Source organism: Aotus nancymaae, unplaced genomic scaffold, assembly GCF_030222135.1.
Source record: "Aotus nancymaae isolate 86718 unplaced genomic scaffold, 86718_ANA_hifiasm-v0.15.2.pri h1tg000046l, whole genome shotgun sequence".
Lineage (NCBI taxonomy): Eukaryota > Metazoa > Chordata > Mammalia > Primates > Aotidae > Aotus > Aotus nancymaae.
This window is the reverse complement of record NW_026988460.1, coordinates 21,910,517-21,931,353: the sequence shown is the minus strand read 5'-3', so window position 1 is coordinate 21,931,353 and position 20,837 is coordinate 21,910,517. Positions and strand designations below refer to the sequence as shown.

General features: G+C 44.9%; 1 protein-coding gene and 1 non-coding gene across 2 annotated transcripts in view; both read left to right on the top strand.

Annotated features, from left to right (window-relative positions):
- The window catches only part of IRAK2 (interleukin 1 receptor associated kinase 2), a 74,143-nt gene that overhangs the window by 45,337 nt on the left and 7,969 nt on the right, over positions 1–20,837 (top strand). Inside the window, exons 5-10 of the mRNA XM_064361992.1 lie at positions 14–208; positions 291–355; positions 4,050–4,164; positions 6,327–6,436; positions 8,970–9,165; positions 12,584–12,646. Of these exons, the coding sequence (XP_064218062.1) occupies positions 14–208; positions 291–355; positions 4,050–4,164; positions 6,327–6,436; positions 8,970–9,165; positions 12,584–12,646 (744 nt within the window). The remainder of the gene's footprint in view (positions 1–13; positions 209–290; positions 356–4,049; positions 4,165–6,326; positions 6,437–8,969; positions 9,166–12,583; positions 12,647–20,837) is intronic.
- Positions 4,328–4,432, top strand: LOC135268928 (U6 spliceosomal RNA). Its single transcript, XR_010337267.1, has one exon. It is a non-coding gene; the product is annotated as a U6 spliceosomal RNA (small nuclear RNA).

The window sequence follows — 20,837 nt, the reverse complement described above, 5'->3', positions numbered from 1 at the left end:
TCTGAGTCTCCAGGACTTCAGCACCTCCGTTCCTAAACAGGAAAAACTTTTGAGCTTGGCTGGAGATAGCCTCTTCTGGAGTGAGGCAGACGTGGTCCAGGCAACTGATGACTTCAATCAAAACCACAAAATCAGCCAGGGCACCTTTGCTGATGTCTACAGAGGGCACAGGCATGGGAAGCCGCTCGTCTTCAAGAAGCTCAGAGAGGTGAGCACTTCTTGGTTTCTAGTGGGGGTGGAGGCTGCAGGGGTGAAGTGGGATATTCATGCTTTGATGTCTTTCTCCACAGACAGCCTGCTCAAGTCCAGGATCAATTGAAAGATTCTTCCAGGCAGAGCTGCAAATTTGTCTTAGGTAAGCCTCCCCTTTGAAAAATGCTTTGTTTAGTAATAATGATAGGTAGCCCTTATACAGTGCTTCCTGTGTGCCAGGCATGTTTTAAACACTCTGTCATATATAAACTCATTTAGTCCTTACAAGAACCATATAAATGTAGCTACTATTATCACATTATTTTACAGATGGGTAAACTGAGGCACAGAGGGGTTAAATGTCTCATCCAAGGTCACATAGCTAATAAGTGGCAGAGCCAAAATTTGGATCTATCTGGTGTGGCTCCAGAGTCCATTCTTCTCCTGTGTAGTGATTCCATGCATAGATGAAAATTATAAAGGAACCTTGGCTTACTCCAACTCCTTCATTCCACACAGGAAGAAATCTGCTTCTCTCCTTTTCTTTTTTTGTTTTGTTTTGAGACAGAGTCTTGCTCTGTCACCTAGGCTGGAGTGCAGTGGTGCGATTTCAGCTCACTGCAAACTCTGCCTCCTGAGTTCAAGCGATTCTCATGCCTCAGCCTCCTGAGTAGCTGGTACTACAGGCATGTGCCACCACACCTGGCGAATTTTTGTATTTTTGGTAGAGATGGAGTTTTGCCATATTGGCCAGATGGTCTCGAACTCCTGAACTCAAGTGATCTTCCTGCTTTGGCCTCTCAAAGTGCTGGGATTACAGACGTGAGCCACCTTGCCTGACTTTTTTTAAATTTTCTTTTTTTCTTGCTCTATTGCCCAGGCTAAAATGGCTTTGGAATGATTGTAGCACACTGCGGCTTTGAACTCTTGGGCTTGTGATCCTCCCATCTCAGCCTCTGAGTAGCTGGGACTACAGGTGTGCGCCACTGCACCCAGCTCATTTAACTTTTTTGTGTGTGTGTGTGGAGATGGGGATCTCGCTATGTTGATCAGGATGGTCTTGAACTCCTGGGCTCAAGTGATCCTCCTGCCTCGGCCTCCCAAAATGCTAGGATTATAGGTGTGAGCCACTGTGCCCAGCTATGTGTGTGCTTTTTTTAAAAAAATTATTTTTTATCTGAAAATAATTCACTTGCACCTTATATTATAGTGTATTTCAAGAAATAAAGAAGGCCAGGGGTGGTGGCTCATGCCTGTAATCCCAGCAGTTTGGGAGGCAGAGGCAGGTGGATCACCTGAGGTCAGGAGTTCAAGACCATCCTGACCAGCATGGTGAAATCCCATCTCTACTAAAAATACAAAATTAGCCTGGTGTGGTGGTGCACACCTGTAATCCCAGCTACTCAGGAGGCTGAGGCAGGAGAATCACTTGAACCCTGGAGGTGGAGGTTGCAGTGAGCTGAGATTGCACCATTGCACTCCAGCCTGGGCAACAAGAGTGAAACTCTGTCTCAAAAAAAAAAAAAGAAAGAAATAAAGAAAGAAAATTGAATACCTGTTCATTCAGGAACCAGTGTTAAAAAATAAGGAAAATTGACTGGGCACAGTGGTTCATGCCTGTAATCCTAGAACTTTGACGCTGAGGTGAGAGGATTGCTTGAGCCCAGGAGTTTGAGACCAGCTTGGGCAACATAGTGAGACCCTGTCTCAGCTGAAAAAAGTATATATACAAAAAATTTTTTTTGGCTGGGTGCAGTGGCTTACACTCATAACTTTGAGAGGCATTTTGAGAGGCTGAGGCAGGTAGGTCACTTAAGCCCAGGAGTTTGAGATCAGCCTGGGTAACCTGGCAAAACCCTGTCTCTACAAAAAATACAAAAATTAGCTGGGTGTGGTGGTACATGCCTGCAGTCCCAGCTATTCGGGCAGCTGAGGTAGGAGGATCACTTGAGCCCAGGAGGCGAAAGTTGCAGTGAGCCAAGATCACGACACTATACTCTAGCCTGGGCAACAAAATGAGTCCCTGTCTCAAAAATGAATAAAGGCCGGGTGTGGTGGCTCACACCTGTAATCCCAGCACTTCAGGAGGCTGAGGTGGGAAGGTTAGTTGAGGTCAGGAGTTTGAGACCAGCCTGGCCAATGTGGCAAAACCTTGTCTCTACTAAAAAAAAATACAAAAATTAGGCCTGGCATGTTGGCATGTGCTGATAGGCCCAGCTACTCAGGAGGCTGAGGCACAAGAATCGCTTGAGCCCAGGAAGTGGAGGTTGCAGTGAGCCCAAATCGCGCCACTGCACTTCAGCCTGGGCGACACAGTAAGACTCTGATTCAAAAAAATAAAAATAAATAAAAATAAATAAATAAATAAATTTTTTAAAAAGTAAAACAAATTTAAAAAGGAACAAAGAAAATTATAAATAAGAAAATAGAAATCATGTGTTTTCCACAGCACCTGTAAATAAGCACTACTATTTTAATATTTTCATATATTTTCTTTTTTAATCGTTAAAACTTTTTTGTAGATACAGGATCTCACTATATTGCCCAGGCTGGTTTTGAACTCCCTGGCTCAAGTGATCCTCCTGCCCCTCTGAAAGTGTTGGGGTTTTAGATGTGAGCCACTTTGCCAGGCCCATATTTTGATATGATTTCTTTATTGCTTTCTCTATTCATACATGTATATGAATACTCACATGTACACACACAAACACACACACACACACATCTAATAAAAACCAAAGTGTGATTCCCTTTCTACCATGACTTAGTGCCCTCATGGAGATGGCAGTCACTCCTTCATTCATTGAATCAGAAAATGTGAGTAGTCAAACCCTTTCCTAGGCTCTAAGGGAGTGTAGGCTGGACTCATACATAGTCCCTGCCTTGGAGTTTATGGTCCAGTGGGGAGACTGACATGTAAGTAACTGTAATGAGTGTGCAAAAGCAAGTAAATAGGTTGGCTTGGGGGAAACAGAGGAGGGCAGAGAGATAAGGCAAGAGGCCATTTACAATAGTTTTGGGTAGGTTGAATCAAAGACTGACCCAATCTAAGTGACCCAAGGCAGAGGAGAGGAGAATGAGGGGACATTTAAAAAGTTATTTGTGGCAGTGGATGGTGACTGATTCGATATAGGAGATAAGAAGGTTTCTAGGATACTGGGTGGGTGGTGATGTGCTTTTCTGGGATAATAAATACGAGTGAAGAAGCAGGTTTGGGACTTGTTGAGGCTAGGATGATGTTGACCTGAGCGTCACGATGCAAGCTGACATTCAGGTCTGGAGCTTAGGATGGGGCTGGAGATAAGAGATTTGGGAATGTTCCTCATAGCAATGGGAGGCACCTGGTGGAGCAACATACAAAACAAGATGAGGAGTCCAGCTGGCAGCAAGAGGAAGGCAAAGGAGGGGAGTCTTAGTGAAAAGGGCCAAGAAAGAGTGGTTAGAGAGGTGGAAGGAGAGTCAGGAGAGAATGGTGACTAAGAACCCAGTGGAGGAGGATTCTGGGAGGAACACCAGTGCTAGAGTCAGACAGACATGGGATCTGGTCCTGCTTCACTGCTTGCTAGTTTGTGACCTTGGGCAAGTCCCTTAACCTCTCAGTACGTTTGTGGAGATGGGACGGTTAAGGTGTCATGTGCTGCAGAGCAGTAAAGCAGGATGAGGACCACCACACTCCTTGAAGGCAGGCAGTTTTCATCTTTTTACCCCGGGGCCAGGCCCTTAGGGGTCAAAGCATGTGCTACCTGGGAGGTTACTGGTGGCCTTGGAGGAGGAGAGGGCAGAAGACGGGTGGTACATGAGGAAGGAGATCATTCTTTCCATCTGACTCTCACCCCTGCACTGACACCCGATTCCAGATGCTGCCACCCAAATGTCTTACCTGTGCTGGGCTTCTGTGCTGCAAGACAGTTTCACAGCTTCATCTACCCCTACATGGCAAATGGTTCCCTACAGGACAGACTGCAGGGTCAGGTAAGTGACTGGGTCATGGTCAGAGAATGGGACCAGGCTGCACCCAGCCATGGAGTCAAGGGTTAAGGACTTCTGGAAGTTCAGAGGGGAGAGGGGCCATCTAGGTGAGACCAGGGAGGCTTTAAGGAGAGAAGCGGGGCCAGGATACGTAAGATCTGGTTAAATGCTCACTTTGGCAGCACATATACCAAAACTGGAACAATACAGAGAAGATCAGCCTGGCCCCTGAACAAGGATGACAACATATAAAAAAGAAAAAGAAATGCACAAAAAGATCTGATTAAACATCTTCAGGAAAAAATCTATTAAAAAATTATTTGATGAGAGGCATTTCATTCAAATCAAGTGCAAGACAAAGGTGTCTCATAGAACTAACTTCGTTCATCATGGTTCTGGAGGTGTTAGCCAGTGAAGTAGGACAAGAAAAATAATTAAGAGGTAAAGAGTATGCAAAAGTGGAGGTAAATTTTTATTATAAAATGTTCTTCTAATGTATACATATTTGCTTGTGTGTTTATGGAATATCTCTGGAAAGATACACAAGAAACTGGTTCACTGGCTGCTGCTAGGGAGAACTAGATGGCTGGGGCCCAGGATGAGAAGCAAGCTTACTATTAGAGTATTAATTATATCATGTGAAGGTAATCCTTAATACAAATTACAGTGTTTCAAAATAGGCCTTCTGTTTATTGTATCCTCAAACAGAGGGGAAAGAATTATTCCATAACAGAATTATTGCTTCTCATGGCACGGACCAGACAAAGCAGTTATTCATGGCGTACTTAATGATTGTTAGCTTCTCTGAGTACTCATTGTGTGCAGGTTGCCATGATAAGGGTTTAACACAGGTCATCTCCTCCAGGCTGTGCCATAACCAATGCAGTTTCTTCCCCCATTTTTCAAAAGAGGAATCTCTGACACATAGAAACAAAGTGGCTTGCCCAAAGGAACACAGTGGATAAGTGTCAGGCCAGGGCTTACATTGGGTTCGTCTGGGTTTTAGAGTTTTTGAGAAGAAATTAGCAGGGATTGTCCAGGCAAGTTCTTAGAGGATGTGGGACCTATGCCAGGGCTTAAAAAATAGGTGAAGAGGCCAGGCGTGGTGGCTCACACCTCTAATCTCAGCACTTTGGGAGGCCAAGGTGGGTGGATCACTTGAGGTCAGAAGTTCGAGACCAACCTGACCAATATGGTGAAACCCTGTCTCTACTAAAAATACAAAACTTAGCCAGGTGTGGTGGCACATGCCTGTAGTACGAGCTACTCAGGAGGCTGAGACAGGAGAATCACTTGAACCCGGGAGGCAGAGGTTGCAGTGAGCTGAGATTGCACCACTGCACTCCAGCCTGGGTGACAGAATGAGACTCTGTCTAAAAAAAAATAAAATAAAATAAAAATAAAAAAGTGATGATTTAGCCTGGGAGAATCAGTCTTAGAACAACAGTAGGAGCAAATGAGAGGTGTTAGCCCACCCTAATCAGCCTCTTGATAAAAATAACTGTTTATTGAGCACCTAATGTGTGGCAGGTGCTATGCTAGGGGTATCCCATATACTCCTGTGAATCCTTACAGCAACCCTAAAATGTAGGGATTAACATTTCCATTTTAAACCCAAGGAAACTGAGGCTCAGAGATATTAAGTCTCTTTTTCCAAAATTAGCTAGTGCATGTCTGAATTGGGAGTTACACCTAGATATATCTGATGTCAAAAACCCATAGGATAGGGCCAGGCACATGGCTCATGCCTGTAATCCCAGCACTTTGGGAGGCCAAGGTGGGCGAATCACTTGAGTCCAGGCGTTTGAGACCAGCCTGGCCAATATGGTGAAATCCTGTCTCCACGACAGATACAAAAATTAGTTGGGAGTGATGGCATGCGCCTGTGGTCCCAGCTCCTCGAGAGTCTGAGGTGGGAGGGTCACTTGAGCCTAGGATTTTAAGGCTACAGTGAGGTATAATGCTGCACTCCAGTCTGGGTGACAGAGCAAGACCCTGTCTCAAAACAAACTAACAAAAAAAATGAAAAAACACATAGTATCATGCTCAGCCCTGTGGCAGAGAACGTGAAGGGCAGGAGGAGGGACAGGAGCCTGGGACCCTGCCATCAGGACTTTAAAAAGGTCCATGGTGACTGTTTGTCCTCCTGCTTTTCTTTCTCTTAGGCTGGCTCTGACCCCCTCCCCTGGCCCCAGCGTGTCAGCATCTGCTCGGGGCTGCTTTGTGCTGTTGAGTACCTGCATGGCCTGGAGATCATCCACAGCAATGTCAAGAGGTGAGAGAGGCGGGCTGGACCCTGCTGGGGTCTGAGCTGCAAGGGTGGGACCAGAACCTATTCCTGGCTCACTCCCCCGACCACTCGCCCTGTCCCATTCTTCTCTCCCTGCCCTCCCCTGGGTGTCTTTTTCTCTGTTATGCCCTCAAAAATGAGTGTTTCTGGGCTGTGCTCTGAGTCCAGTTGCTCTCAGCATGAATCACCTACCTGTCACCACTTTTGTCTCTCTGAGCTGCTGTTTTCCCAACAAGCCCTCTACACCCTGCTGCATCTCACTGTCCACTCAGCAACTGGCCTGGACCTCATCCTTGAACTTTGGCCCATGTCTGCTAACCCGCTGGGATTTCAAGCTACTCGTTCAGTGTCTTCTCTGAGACCTGTTCCCTCCTTGTGTAGCTGTTGGTGTTAGCATCTTGTCTGGAAGGCTTCCTGCAGGTTAGGCCTGCACCCCAGCATCTCGGTGCCATGCATGCGAGAGGGAGAGGTCCTTGTCTGAGGATGGTTAGGATAGGGAGGGATTCCAAAGATATCAGAAAATCTGGCAGAACTGGCTCCAGAGACACAGAACTCATATTTCCCCAAAGTTCTCTTTCCATTTGATTTGTGGAAGTCCTTTCTTCTTTTCACTCCCACAATTTTTTTTGTTTTGTTTTGTTTTTTGAGATGGAAATCAAATAAAAACGGGGAGAGAGTCAGGCTGGAATGCAGTGGTGCGATCTCAGCTCTCAGCTCACTGCAACCTTCATCTCCCAAGTTCAAGTGATTCTTCTGCCTCAGCCTCCTGAGTAGCTGGGATTACAGGCACGTGCCACCCTGCCCAGCTGATTTTTATATTTTTAGTAGAGACAGGGTTTCACCATGTTGGCCAGGCTAGTCTCTAACTCCTGACCTCAGGTGATCCACCCACCTTGGCCTTCCAAACTGCTGGAATTATAGGCGCAAGCCACTGTGCCTGACCCCCTCCCCGTTTTTATTTGATTGCACCAATAATTATAATAGCAGGCAAGGAAATGAGAGGGTGAGAGAGGTCACCACTGACCTACCCCCTACCCTGACTCATCAGCTGGCCTCTAGGTTTTGTTTCTTTTTTCAGTTCCTGACCACACAAATCCTTAGTCCCAAGGTAGCACCTGGGTACCAGTTGACATCCCGTTTTTTACCCCTTCATTTAAATGTAGTAAACATTGCCCTACATTGTAGGGCATGTCATGTTTTTTAGTGACTTCTTAGTCTTTCCTTAAAGGAATTTGTCCATAATTTACTTAACCACTCCTAATAGTGAATATTGGAATTTGGTGTCTACTTTTTAAAATATTGTTTTTTGGAGTTAGTTCTACACTAAACACACACGTATGCATGTACATGTGCATGCACACGTGCGTGCGCGCGTGCGTGCACACACACACACACACACACAGCTTTTTTCTGAGACAGGGCCTTGCTCTGTTGCCCAGGTTGGAGTACAGTGACGCAATCTCGGCTCACTGCAGCCTCCCATCTCAGCTTCCCAAGTAGCTGGGACCACAGGCATGCACCACCATGCCCAGCTAATTTTGTTTGTTTTAGCAGAGATGATGTCTTGCTATGCTGCCCAGGCTGGTCTTAAACTCCTGGGCTCAGGTGATCCTCCTGCCTCAGCCTCACAAACTGTTGGGATTATGGGCATGAGCCACCATACCTGGCCTGCACTAAATATCTGTACACATGTGGCTTAGCTTTTTCCCCTTTTTGAGATATTCTCAGTGTTTGCTCCTGTGGGTTAGATGACTGGGTCAAATGATTTTTTTTTTTTGAGACAGTGTATCACTCTGTTACCCAGGCTAAAGTGCAATGGCGTGACCTCAGCTCACTTTAACCTCCACCTCCCAGGTTCAAGCGATTCTCCTGCCCCAGCCTCCTGAGTAGCTGGGACTATAGGTGTACACTACCACACCTGGCTAATTTTTGTATTTTTAGTAGAGATGAAGTTTTGGCATGTTGGCCAGACTGGTCTTGAATTCCTGACTTCAGATGATCCACCCACCTCAGCCTCCCAAAGTGCTGAGATTACAGGCATGAGGCACCACGCAGGGCGAAGATGATTTTTTTTTTTTTCTTGTTACTTCCCATGATCTAGGCAGGTTTAGTCAGAAAGGATGCTGGCCACTTAGACCTGAGTCAGCCAGGCCAGAGCTGGGGGTTGAACAGTTGCGGAAGAGAGTGAGTCAGCACAGCCTATAGGCTTGGCAGGCTGAGGATAATCAGGGTTGGCATCTGTGGGGATTGGGGAGGCTGTACCTCTTTGGCCACGTTCCTGGGGCAGCAAGACTAATTTGGAGCTCCATCTCCATTTGCTGGAGGGAGTGTGCTCCTGATGCCCTCTCTTCCCCAGTCAGGGCTGGCTCAGAAGCTCCATGCTGAGGGTCTTTGGAGACCCCAACTTGCAGGAGCTGATGTTGCTCTACCGCTTTGTCGTCTCCGCAGAGGGTCTCCATGGCAACCTGTGGTTATCCAGCTCAAAATGAGAAGGTTCTCTCTCCTTTTGTTTCCACAGCTCTAATGTCTTGCTGGACCAAAATCTCACCCCCAAGCTTGCTCACCCAATGGCTCACCTGTGTCCTGTCAACAAAAGGTCAAAATACACCATGATGAAGACCCACCTGTTCCAGGCATCAGCTGCGTATCTGCCAGAGGATTTCATCCGGGTGGGGCAGCTCACGAAGCGAGTGGACATCTTCAGCTGTGGAATAGTAAGAGCATCCTGCTCTGCGTAGGCTGGGGCTGTCCTTCCCACGGCTCCTTTGTAACCACAGGATACAGTAGAGGCACACAGACACGTTCCATCAAAGTACAGCAGGCTGGCAAGCCGTGGCACACAGGCCTATTTTGTGTGGTCTGTGACCTAAGAATAGTTTTACATTTATGAAGGATTATATTTTTAAATACAAAGAAGAATATGTGGGCCGGTTGTGGTGGCTCAAGCCTATAATCCCGGCACTTTGGGAGGCTGAGGCGGGTGGATCATGAGGTCAAGAGATTGAGACCATCCTGGCCAACATGGTGAAACCCCATCTGTACTAAAAATACAAAAATTAGCTGGGCGTGGTGGCACATGCCTGTAGTCCCAGCTATTCAGGAGGCTGAGGCAGGAGAATCACTTGAACCCAGGAGGCAGAGGTTGCAGTGAGCTGAGATTGCGCCATTGAACTCCAGCCTGGTGACAGAGTGAGACTCCTTCTCAAAAAAAAAAAAAAAAAAAGAAGAATCTGTGACAGAGACTGAACATGCTTCACAAAGGCTCACATATTTACTGTATGGCCTGTTACAGAAGAAATTTGCCAACCCTTGAAGGAAAACCACTCATGAATGTCCGGGTTCTAGTACGCTACAAATATCCTCTCCTGACTTCCCTAATTCCCAACCAGCCATCCACTTGTCCATCCAGGTGTCTGTTTGTCCTTGTTTTTTCATCACTGTCTGATCATCCATCCAGCCTTTAGCTGCCCATCCATTCAGCGACCATCCTCCCACCCAGCACCCCTCCCCACCACCACCACCATCCTTATCTGCCATTATGTCATGCCAGGAACTAGGAATATGAATGTAACAAAAACACAGTCCCTCCCCTCAGGAGCTCATGGTCTGCATGTAGCAGTCTCCAAAGTATCTTTCTATAGAACACCAATTCCTTTGGACCTCTAGGATTGATATGTTAAAAGGTTTGTGCCCTGATAGGCTTGGAAATACTGCATTAGGCAGAGTCAAGCAGGTTTCTTTACCGCAAGATTAATTCAAGCTGGTAGGATGGTAATGAGCCTTTAATCTGGTACTTGTGAATTCACCACAGAGGGGGATGCAGCGTCTCCCAAACTCATTCGACTGTGGAACCTTGTTTTCTCAGAATATCTGTCCTGGTCAGTGTTCCATGGAACCCAGTCTGGGAAATGCTGGCTGAGAAGAGTGGCAGTCAGGTTGGCTTCTGCCAAGTGCATACAGCTGCCCCTTGGGCCTCACCTTCTCTTCTCTAGCCTTAAACTGTGCACTTCCTCTCTCTGAACACAGTCTCCTGTTTGTCTATCTCTGCCACTATAACCATAGCCCCAAGTCACCTCTGCCCTCGGCCAGTACCTCAGATTCTGCACCCCTGTGTCTCCCAGCTGGTTCCTCTGCCTTCCTCAGCCCCACTGCGAGTTGTTCAGTGAAGCTCAGCAGGGCTAGTCCAGGCTCCTGCTCCTTTAAGAACCAGGGGGATGGAACCCCTAGGCCCAGCTCAGTTACTTTCAGCTGTGTGACCTACATCCAGCACCTCTATCTCTGGGCCTCAGTTATGCCTTCTGTAAGGTTGGGTTAACAATACATGTGGAGATGAATGGAATAATGTATATAAACTGGTGAGCACAATACCCTGCACCTACCAAGAATATTATGATGACTGTGCTTATCGTTATTCCTACCTTTACACCCTCCTTCTGATATCTGTCTACTCTTGACCTTCTAACTGTGCTGTTGGTGTCACAGATGACTTCCTTATCCATCCATTCACCCTCCCACCCATCCATCCACCCACCCACCCATCCCCCCACACACCCATCCTCCCACCCATCCCCCCACGCACCCATCCTCCCACCCACCTACCCATCCATCCATCCATCCACCCACCCATCCACCCATCCACCCATCCATCCATCCACCCATCCACCTACCCACACATCCACCCATCTATCCATCCATCTACCCACCCATTCATCCGTTCATTCATTGAGTGCCCACTGGCTCCTGCCACCCTTTTGCTAAGCCCTGTCTCTGTTTGACCGATGTGCTTTTGAACTTTGGTTCCTCCTGTGGGGAGCACAGTGCATTGCTCAGTGTTTTTTGATGAGTGCTAAATGCCCTCTATAAAGGACTTGACTCAGAGCCTGCCCTGTGGGAAGAGGCACAGGAACTCTTTGTTTATTCATATCCGGTTGTTCCTTCCCTTACTGGCAGGGACTAGTCAGGAGTCCCTTTTCAATTGACTCCTGTCCCGCTTGCTGCAGTGGTGCCCTCTGCTGCCCCCTTCTAGCCACTGCCAGTCTGTTATTAATCCTGGGTGGTTTCAAATCTTTTATCTTTTCCTTCCTCCAGGCTTGGAGGGATTCTTGGTGATAAATGGGACCCTATTATGACTTTCGAGAAATGCCGTGGGAGAGAGATTCCATATTAATGTGGGGTATTCATGCCTTTAATATTCACAACTGCTAGTCTCCATTTAAAGATGAGGACACTGAGGCTCAGGTTTTAGTTATGTGCTAAAGATCACCTGAGCATGTAAGGAACGGAGTCAGAATTTGAACTCAGGACTGACTGTAGAGCCCTTAACCGTTGTGCTGTTGTCTCCTGAGAAACCCTGTTCAAAGCAGGTTTCCCATTTATTAAGATGTATATCATGGTTTGTCAATTTTGTGGTGACTTACACGGATACAGGGCTGTGCTGCTTCTGCAAGTGGATGCGTTAATGAATAAATAATGTTAACAAAGGCCTGCGAGTGAAACATGCTATGGATGCTGTGAGATTTGTCTAGAATAGATACCTGCCTGCACGCAGATGCCTTCTTTCCCTGAGATTGACACAGCAATGCCTGCTTGCCATAGCTGAAAGATTTTTGTTTTATTTTCTTTATTATTTTTTTTAATACTGGGGTCTTGCTATATTGCCCAGGCAGGTCTCGAACTCCTGAGCTCAAGTTATCCTCCTGCCTCTGCCTCCCTAAGAGCTGGGATTATAGGCATGAGCCACAGCGCCCGGCCAGCTGAAGGATTTTTAAACAAAATAATCTTTAAAAAATAGTGTGTATATACGTGTACATATATCTATATCTGTTGATATCTGTATCTATACCTATATATATCTTATGGTAATACACATAAACACACACATACACAAACATAAATTTTTGAGAACCATCTTCCCTGCCTGGCTATCAATTAATTACAACCTTCTACTGGTAGCTAGGTGGCATCTTTAATTGGAGGAGGTGTTTAGTGATATTCCCACGTGGGCAGGTGTGTTTGCTGGCAATGAAGAGTAGCATCTGGAGCTCAGACTTTGCAACTTAGAAGACAGAATCTGCTGCCTGGCCATGTGCACGAGTGTCTGAACCATGCTAACTCACATTCTGTTCTCTCCAGGTGTTGGCCGAGGTCCTCACGGGCATCCCTGCGATAGATAACAACCGAAGACCAGTTTACCTGGTAAGGGAACTTGTCACATCTGGCTGGGTGGTATATTTGGGCCTCACATCTGTGGGTAGAGAGGGAAGTGACCTCACCTCTGGCTAGTTTTACACAGCTAATGAGGCCTGGTTCAAGGTTCCATATGCATCCCCACCAAGTAGCTTTAACCTCCCATCCCCACCTGCCAGCCAGCCATTGCTTTTAATAATAATAGCATTTGGGGCTTGGTGCTGTGGGTCATGCCTGTGATCCCAGCACTTTGGGAGGCTGAGGTGGCCTGATCATTTGAGATCAGGAGTTCTCGAGACCAGTCTGGCCAACATGGTAAAACCTTGTCTCTATTAAAAAAAAAAAAATCACAGAAAAACCTCAAAATTGTCCAGATGTAGTGGCATGCACCTGTAATCCCAGCTACTTGGGAGGTTGAGGTAGGAGAATCACTTGAACCTGGGAGCCAGAGGTTACGGTGAGCCGAGATCGTGTCACTGCACTCCAGCCTTCCAGCCTGGGTGACAGAGCGAGACTCCATCTCAAAAAAAACAAAGATTAAAAAAAAGAATTTGGAACGTTTACAGAAAGCACACTTCTCTACATATCAGGCAATTAGGGATTTTCCTCAAATTGATAAAAATTTTAGCCCTTTTAAACAAGTTTCTTTTTTTTCTTTTTTTTTTTTTGAGACAGTCTCACTCTGTCGCCAGGTGCCAGGCTGAAGTGCAGTGGCACGATCTTGGCTCACTGCAACCTCTGCCTCCTGGGTTCAAGCAATTCTCCTGTCTCAGCCTCCTGAGTAGCTGGGACTACAGGTGCGTACCACCACGCCCAGCTCATTTTTGTATTTTTAGTAGAGACAGGGTTTCACCATGTTGGCCAGGATGGTCTTGATCTCTTGACTTCGTGATCTGCCCACCTCGGCCTCCAAGAGTGCTGGGATTACAGGCGTGAGCCACCACGCCAGGCCACAAGTTTCTATAATAAAAACAATTTCCATTTTGTAGGCCAAAGATCTGATATACATTGTCATTTAAAAAATATAACAACCTGGCTGGGTGTGGTGGCTCATGCCTCTAATCCCAGTACTTTGGGGAAGGCCAAGGTGGGCAGATCACTTGAGGCCAGAAGTTCGAGACCAGCCTGGGCAACATGGTGAAACCTCGTGTCTATTAAAAATACAAAAATTAGCCTGGTGTGGTGGCACAAGCCTGTAATCTCAGCTACTTGGGAGGCTGAGGCTGAGAATGGCTTGAACCCAGGAGATGGAGGCTGTAGTAAGCTGAAATTGCACCACTGCACTCCAGCCTGGGTGACAGAGTGAGACCCTGTCTCATAAAAGAATAAAAATGTAACAACCTAGCCTGACTTTGTATTAAGTACTTTCTATACATTATCTTTCTAAATCATCTCAACTTTTCCATGATAAAGCCATTATGTTCATCTGCAGATGAGGAAAGCTGGCTCTGAGGTTGGCCTGGCGTCTTGGTTGGAGTTACCAAGTGTCAGAGATGGAATTCTAAGTCAGATCTCCCTGACCCAAGATCCTGAGTTCTTAACCACAGCAGTCTCCTGCCTGTTTCTTGTGACAGTCCAACCATACAAATTCAGTATTATCATCCCCATTTACAGCTGAGAAAACTGAGGCCGAGCTGAAGTGACCCTCAATGAGATCAGTGGTGGAACTGGGATTTAATTGAACCCATGGTTTCTGCAGAGTTGCAAATCTCACGAAAGCTCTAGTTTTCTTCATCAGTTTTAGAGGGGCCACCTTTTCCTACTAGATTTTGAGGCCATTGGAACAGACAGATTTTTTTTTTCTGGTGACTGGGCCCCAGAAGGATACCCTGGACTCTGGAGTAGGGAGGCTGAAGGCCTCCCCACTACATGCAGAAAGTTATGACATGTCCCTTTGCTGAACTCTGTGAGTTCACCCCTTTAGGGCAGTCAACCCCATATGCTGCAGAGAGGTCTGTCTGGGCAGCTCAGATGTGATTTGGGTCGTTTGGGGGCAGTTTCCCATCTCTTGACTGTTTTCTTGAGATGCATTTCCCAGCAGTCCTCTGGGGCTCCCCAGACAAGTGTCAAAGGAGGCTTTTGAGGCACTGACATGAAATTGTCTAGATTTTTTTTTTTTTGCTAATGATTTCTAAAAATGTGGAAAATAACGATTTTTAAAAATTTAGTTTATTTCTCTTCCTCTAGACTCTCGTATGGTCTCTTATCATGTTCTGTTGTGGTAAGTTCAATCTGATGGTTAATCAAGATTTGAGTCAGGGAGGAAAGCTTGCTGACTTCCTGTGGCCCAGGGTAGGAGGAAGCAGGTCTCCTCTAGGCTCGGGAAAGTGTTAGTTGCCATGGTGTTTCCTGAGGGGATTTGATGGTTTCCACCAAAATTAAAAATATGGGTACCCTCTGATGCGGCAATTCCGTTTGTGCCTAGAGAAACATGCACACAGGTGAGGAGAGACACATGAACAAGGATATTTGTAGTAGCATTTTTTTTTCAAGACAGAGTCTTCTTCTGTCACCCAGGCTGGAGTACAGTGGCATGATCTTGGCTCACTGCAACCTCTGCCCCCGGATTTCAAGTAATTCTCCTGCCTCAGCCTCCCTGGTAGCTGGGATGACAGGAACATGTCACCACACCCAGCAATTTTTGTATTTTTTTAGTAAAGACAGGGTTTCACCATGTTGGCTAGGTTGACTTTGAACTCCTGACACTGCAGTTAGGTGATCCACCTGCCTCGGCCTCCCAAAGTGTTGGGATTACAGGAGGGAGCCACTTTGCCTGGCCAAATTTAATTTAATTTGATTTAGAGATAGGGTTCTTGCCCTGTCACCCAGGCTGGAGTGCAGTGGCATGATCATAGCTCACTGCCACCTCAAACTCCTGGGCTCAAGGGATCCTACCACCTTAGCCTCCCTACTAGCTGGAATTATAAGCATGAACCACTGTGCCTAGGATCTGACAGGGTCATTGAAGGTTAAACAGTATATGAGATGCGTAAAGTAATGACAAGAACATAATAAACATAATTTATGTTAACAATTATTATTATCATTGTTATTTGAGATAAGGTCTCTGCCACCCAAGCTAGCATGTAGTGGTGCAATCATAGCTCACTGTAACCTTGAACTCCTGGCCTCAAATGATCCTCCCACTTTAGCCTCCCAAGTAATTGGGATCACAGGCACGTGCCACCACTCCTACCTAATTTGTATTTTTATTTTATTTATTTATTTTTTATTATTTTGAGATAGTCTCACTCTGTTGCCCAGACTGGAGTACAGTGGCGCAATCTCGGCTCACTGCAGCCTCCACCTCCTGGCTTCAAATGATTCTCCTGCCTCAGCCTCCCGAATAGCTGGGATAACAGGCATGCAACAACATGCCCAGCTAATTTTTGTATTTTTAGTAGAGATAGGCCAGGTTGGTCTTGAACTCCTGATGTCATGTGATCCACTTGCCTCAGCAGCCTCCCAAGTAACTGGGACCACATGCATGTGCCCTCACATCCAGCTAATTTTTAATTTTTTTTTTTTTTTAAAGAAATGGGGTCTCACTATGTTGCCCAGGCTGGAGTGTGTTGGTTATTCACAGGCGAGATCCCACTACTGATCAGCACAGGAGTTCTGACCTGCTCCATTCCCAATCTGGGCTGGTTCACCCCTCCTTAGGCAACCTGGTGGTCCCCCACTCTCAGGAGGTCACCATATTGTTGCCAAACTTAGTGCGGACACATATCTGCATAACACACTACAGCCCAGAACTCCTGGACTCAAGCGATCCTCCCACCTCAGCCTCCCGAGTAGCTGGAACTACAGGCACGCGCCACTGCGCCTGGCAATGTTTTTTTTGTTTGTTTTTTTTAGATGGAGTCTCACTCTGTTGCCCAGGCTGGAGTGCAGTGGCGTGATCTTGGCTCACTGCAACCTCCGCCTCCCAGGTTCAAGCGATTCTCCTGACTCAGCCTCTTGAGTAGCTGAGACTACAGACACATGCCATCACACCTGTTTAATTTTTTATTTTTAATAGAGACAGAGTTTCACCATGTTGGCCAGGCTGGTCTTGAACTTGTGACCTCAGATGATACTCCTGCCTCGGCCTCCCAAAGGGCTGGGATTATAGGCGTGAGCCACTGTGCCCAGCCATTTAAAATTTTTAATTTGTAGAGATGGAGTCTTGTTATGTTGTCCAGGCTGATATTGCTATTATTTTAATAGCTCTTAGGATACTGTTTTAATTATTATATAAGTAAATATATAACCAAAATAATTATATCTGTATACCAGAAAGTATTATAATCAAAATTATTAGCAGGGGTTACCTTTGGAGTATAGAAATGAAGGGAAAGGTAAACTTTTGCCCCCAATTTTAACCACTTATGTTTAATTTTAATTTTTTTTTTTGAGACAGAGTCATACTCTGTCACCAGGCGCCAGGCTGGAGTGCAGTGGTGTGATCTCAGCTCACTGCAACCTCTGCCTCCCGGGTTCAAGCAATTCTCCTGCCTCAGCCTCCTGAGTAGCTGGGACTACAGGCACATGCTACCACACCCAGCTAATTTTTGTATTTTTAGTAGAGATGGGGTTTCACCATGTTGGCCAGGATGGTCTCGATCTCTTGACCTAGTGATCTGCCCACCTCGGCCTCCCAAAGTGCTGGGATTACAGGCTTGAGCCACCCCGCCCAGCCATTTTTTTTTTTTTTAAATGGAGTCTCCTTCTATGGTCCAGGCTGGAGTACAGTGGCATGATGTTGGCTCACTACAATCTCTGTCTCCCAGGTTCAAGCAATTCTCTTGCCTCAGCCTCCCATGTAGCTAGGATCACAGGTGTGTGCCACCATGGCCCAGATAATTTTTGTATTTTTAGTAGAGATGGGGTTTTGCCACATTGCCTAGACAGATCTCAAACTCCTGAGCCCAAGTGATCCTCCTGCTTTGGCCTCCCAAGGTGTTGGGATTATGGGCATGAACCAGTGTGCCCAGCCAAAAGTTGGGTTAAAGCTGGTTAGTTTGAAACTAGATCCAAAGAATGTCTATATATTACTTGGGTTATGTTTCTTTATTTTTATTATTTTTTCATTTTTTATTTTTGTTTTTATATGGAAATGGGACCTATGCTTTGTTGCCCAGACTGGTTTTGAACTCCTGGGCTCAAGCATTCCGCCTGCCTCAGCCTCCCAAAGTGCTGAGATTACAGGCGTGAGCCACCACACCTGGCCATGGTTGTTTCTTAAGACTCAACTTCTCACAACCTCTCCTGCAATGCCCTTTTTCATTTTGGATGTTGTTGCATTTTTGCAAAGAATGGTTCATTTGCCTTATATAGACAGACTGTCTCACATTCTGGGTTTTGCTGATTACATCCTGTGGTCTCCTTTCCTTGTTTCTCTATTCCTCATATTTCCTGTATTTGCCAGTTAGCCACTGTGACTTGTTTAGAGCCATGATCAACGCCTTTGTCAAGAACACTTCATGGAGGCGCTGTGAGCCTCCCATTGCTTCACTACACGGGGCACGTAGCCTGTTGTCCTACTTTTAGTGCTAAGACTGATCAGTGTGTTCAGGTTTTGGTGCTAAGATTGATCAGTGGTTTCAGGTGGAGCTGTGAACTCCTTCATGGTGAAGTTCCCCTGACATCGTTTAATCATGGGTTCTCAGTACCCCCAATCCTTGTTTAAACACCAGGTGTCTTCAGTACTTTCTTTGATGATCATCGTCTTTGCATGAAGATACATAGCAATGATGGCAGGTTTCCAGTTGGAGCAAATTGTGAGACCCTGCCTCTAGTAAAAAGAAAATAATAAACTTCTGCTGTTCTTGATGATCAGTTTTAAACACTGGTACATTTTTAAAAAGATAAACATTTAGGTTGAGCACAATGGCTCACACCTATAATCTGAGCACTTTGAGATATCAAGGCAGGAGGATTACTTGAGCTCAGAAGTTCAAGACCAGCCTGGGCAACATATTGAGACCTCATCTCTACAAAAATATCAAAAAGTTAGCCAAGTACAGTGGCATGTGCCTGTAGTCCCAGCTACTTGGGAGGCTGAGGCGGGAGGACTGATTGAACTAAGAAGGTTGAGACTGTGGTGAGCTGTGATTATATCACTGTGCCTGGCCTATTTTTAAGAGTTTAAATGCAAAACCAGAATATAGAGAATGTGGTAAATATAGGAAAGTATGAAAAATAAAATAGAGGGTTGGGCATGGTGGCTCATGCCTGTAACCTCACTACTTTGGGAAGCCAAGGCAAGAGTATAGCTTGAGGCTGGGAGTTTGAGACCAGCCTGGACAACATAGTGAAACTCTGTCTCAACAAAAAAATACAAAAGTTAGCCAGGCATTGTGGTGCATGCTAATAGTCCTAGCTACTCTGGAGGCTGAGGCAAGGGATTGCTTGAGCCTGGGAATTCGAGGTTACAGTGAGCCATGATCATGTCACTGTACTCCAGCCTGGGAAACAGAGTAAGACCCTGTCTCTAAAAAACAAAAAAAATAGAAATCACTCCTGAAGATACAACTGTTAATATTTGACAAACTGCCCACTGGTCTTTATTTTGTGTATGTATATATAGAGATAGTTTGTATTACTTACATATTTACATTTTATTTACAGCATGGATTTTCATCAGATTTTTGTATCTTATGTAGATGAAATATGCAATATATGTAATGCATATAGCATATAGTAACACATAAAGTACATTGAAATACTGATACATAAAGTTTTATTTACATGTGAAACCATATAAAATACTATATATTTTATAATATATAATTACAAATATGCACATCTATGACATTTTATTTTATATTTTAATTTTTTTTGTTTAAATTTTTTTAACACATTGGTATTCTCTGCGACTCTAGCGAAAGATATAACATTATTTTAAAAGTATACAAAACATTATATATGACAAACACATATGAATGTATAAAAAATTTATATATAAATGTTATATTATTTATACAAATATACTATAAATATTTCATATGTTAATGTAATTATATAATAGATTAATACACTATAACTGTCAATAGTATCCATAATTATATTACATATTAATTTTCTTACAATAAATTTAACTTTTAGTATATTTAAGCTTGCTCTTCTCTTTATGTATATGTGTATATATATATATATAAGTTTTTTTTTTCCTGAGACAGAGTCTTGCTCTGTTGCCCAGGTTGGAGTGTAGTGGCACCATCTCAGCTTACTGCAACCTCTGCCTCCCGGGTTCAATTCTTGTGCCTCAGCCTCCTGAGTAACTGGGATCACAGGTGCATGCCACCATGCCCAGCTAATTTTTTTTTGTATTTTTAATAGAGATGAGGTTTAACTATCTTGGCCAGGCTGGTCTCGAACTTCTGACCTCAAGTGGTCTGCCTGCCTTGGCCTCCCTGTAAAGGGATTACAGGTGTGAGGCACTGCGCCTGGCCTACAGTACATTTTTTTTTACAATATTGAACACTGTATTTGTAACATTTATATATGCTAATCATATATACCATATTACTCATGAAATATACAACATATAACTTATATTAAATAAATATACTTACATATTTGTATAAAATTATTTATATAGCATATATTCTATTGTATGCATAGTTCTGATTCCTGCATTTTATGTCACACAAAATATAAAATATATGTAAATACAAAATGTATAAAAAGTATCAATAGACATAATATTTTCTTTATAGTGGCTCTCCTGTTATGTATACATAGGTCAGAATCCAATATTTGAAATGTTTATATCATAAGAGATTGTCCATGTATTTGTTAATAAGATTATGTAAGTGCTCATCATGTAGTAAGTACCATATAAATGGTAGCTATTGTTGCTATTAGGTATTATCACTGAAGACTTATTGAATATTCCGTGTCAGGTGTTAGTCTTTGTGCTTTAGGTACACTGTTTCATTTAATGGTGTGTTAGTCCTAGGTGTAGTTATTTTATGTTTTTTTAAAGACAGAATTTCCCTGTCGCCGAGGCTGGAGTGCAGTGGTATGATCTCCGCCCACCCTCCCTCTGGGTTCAAGCAATTCCTCTGCCTCAGCCTCCCTAGTAGCTAGGATTACAGGCATGTTCTACCACGGCCAGCTATTTTGTATTTTTAGTAGAGACGGGGTTTTGCCATGTTGGCCAGGCTGGTCTCGAACTCCTGACCTCAAGTGATCCACCTGCCTCGGCCTCCCA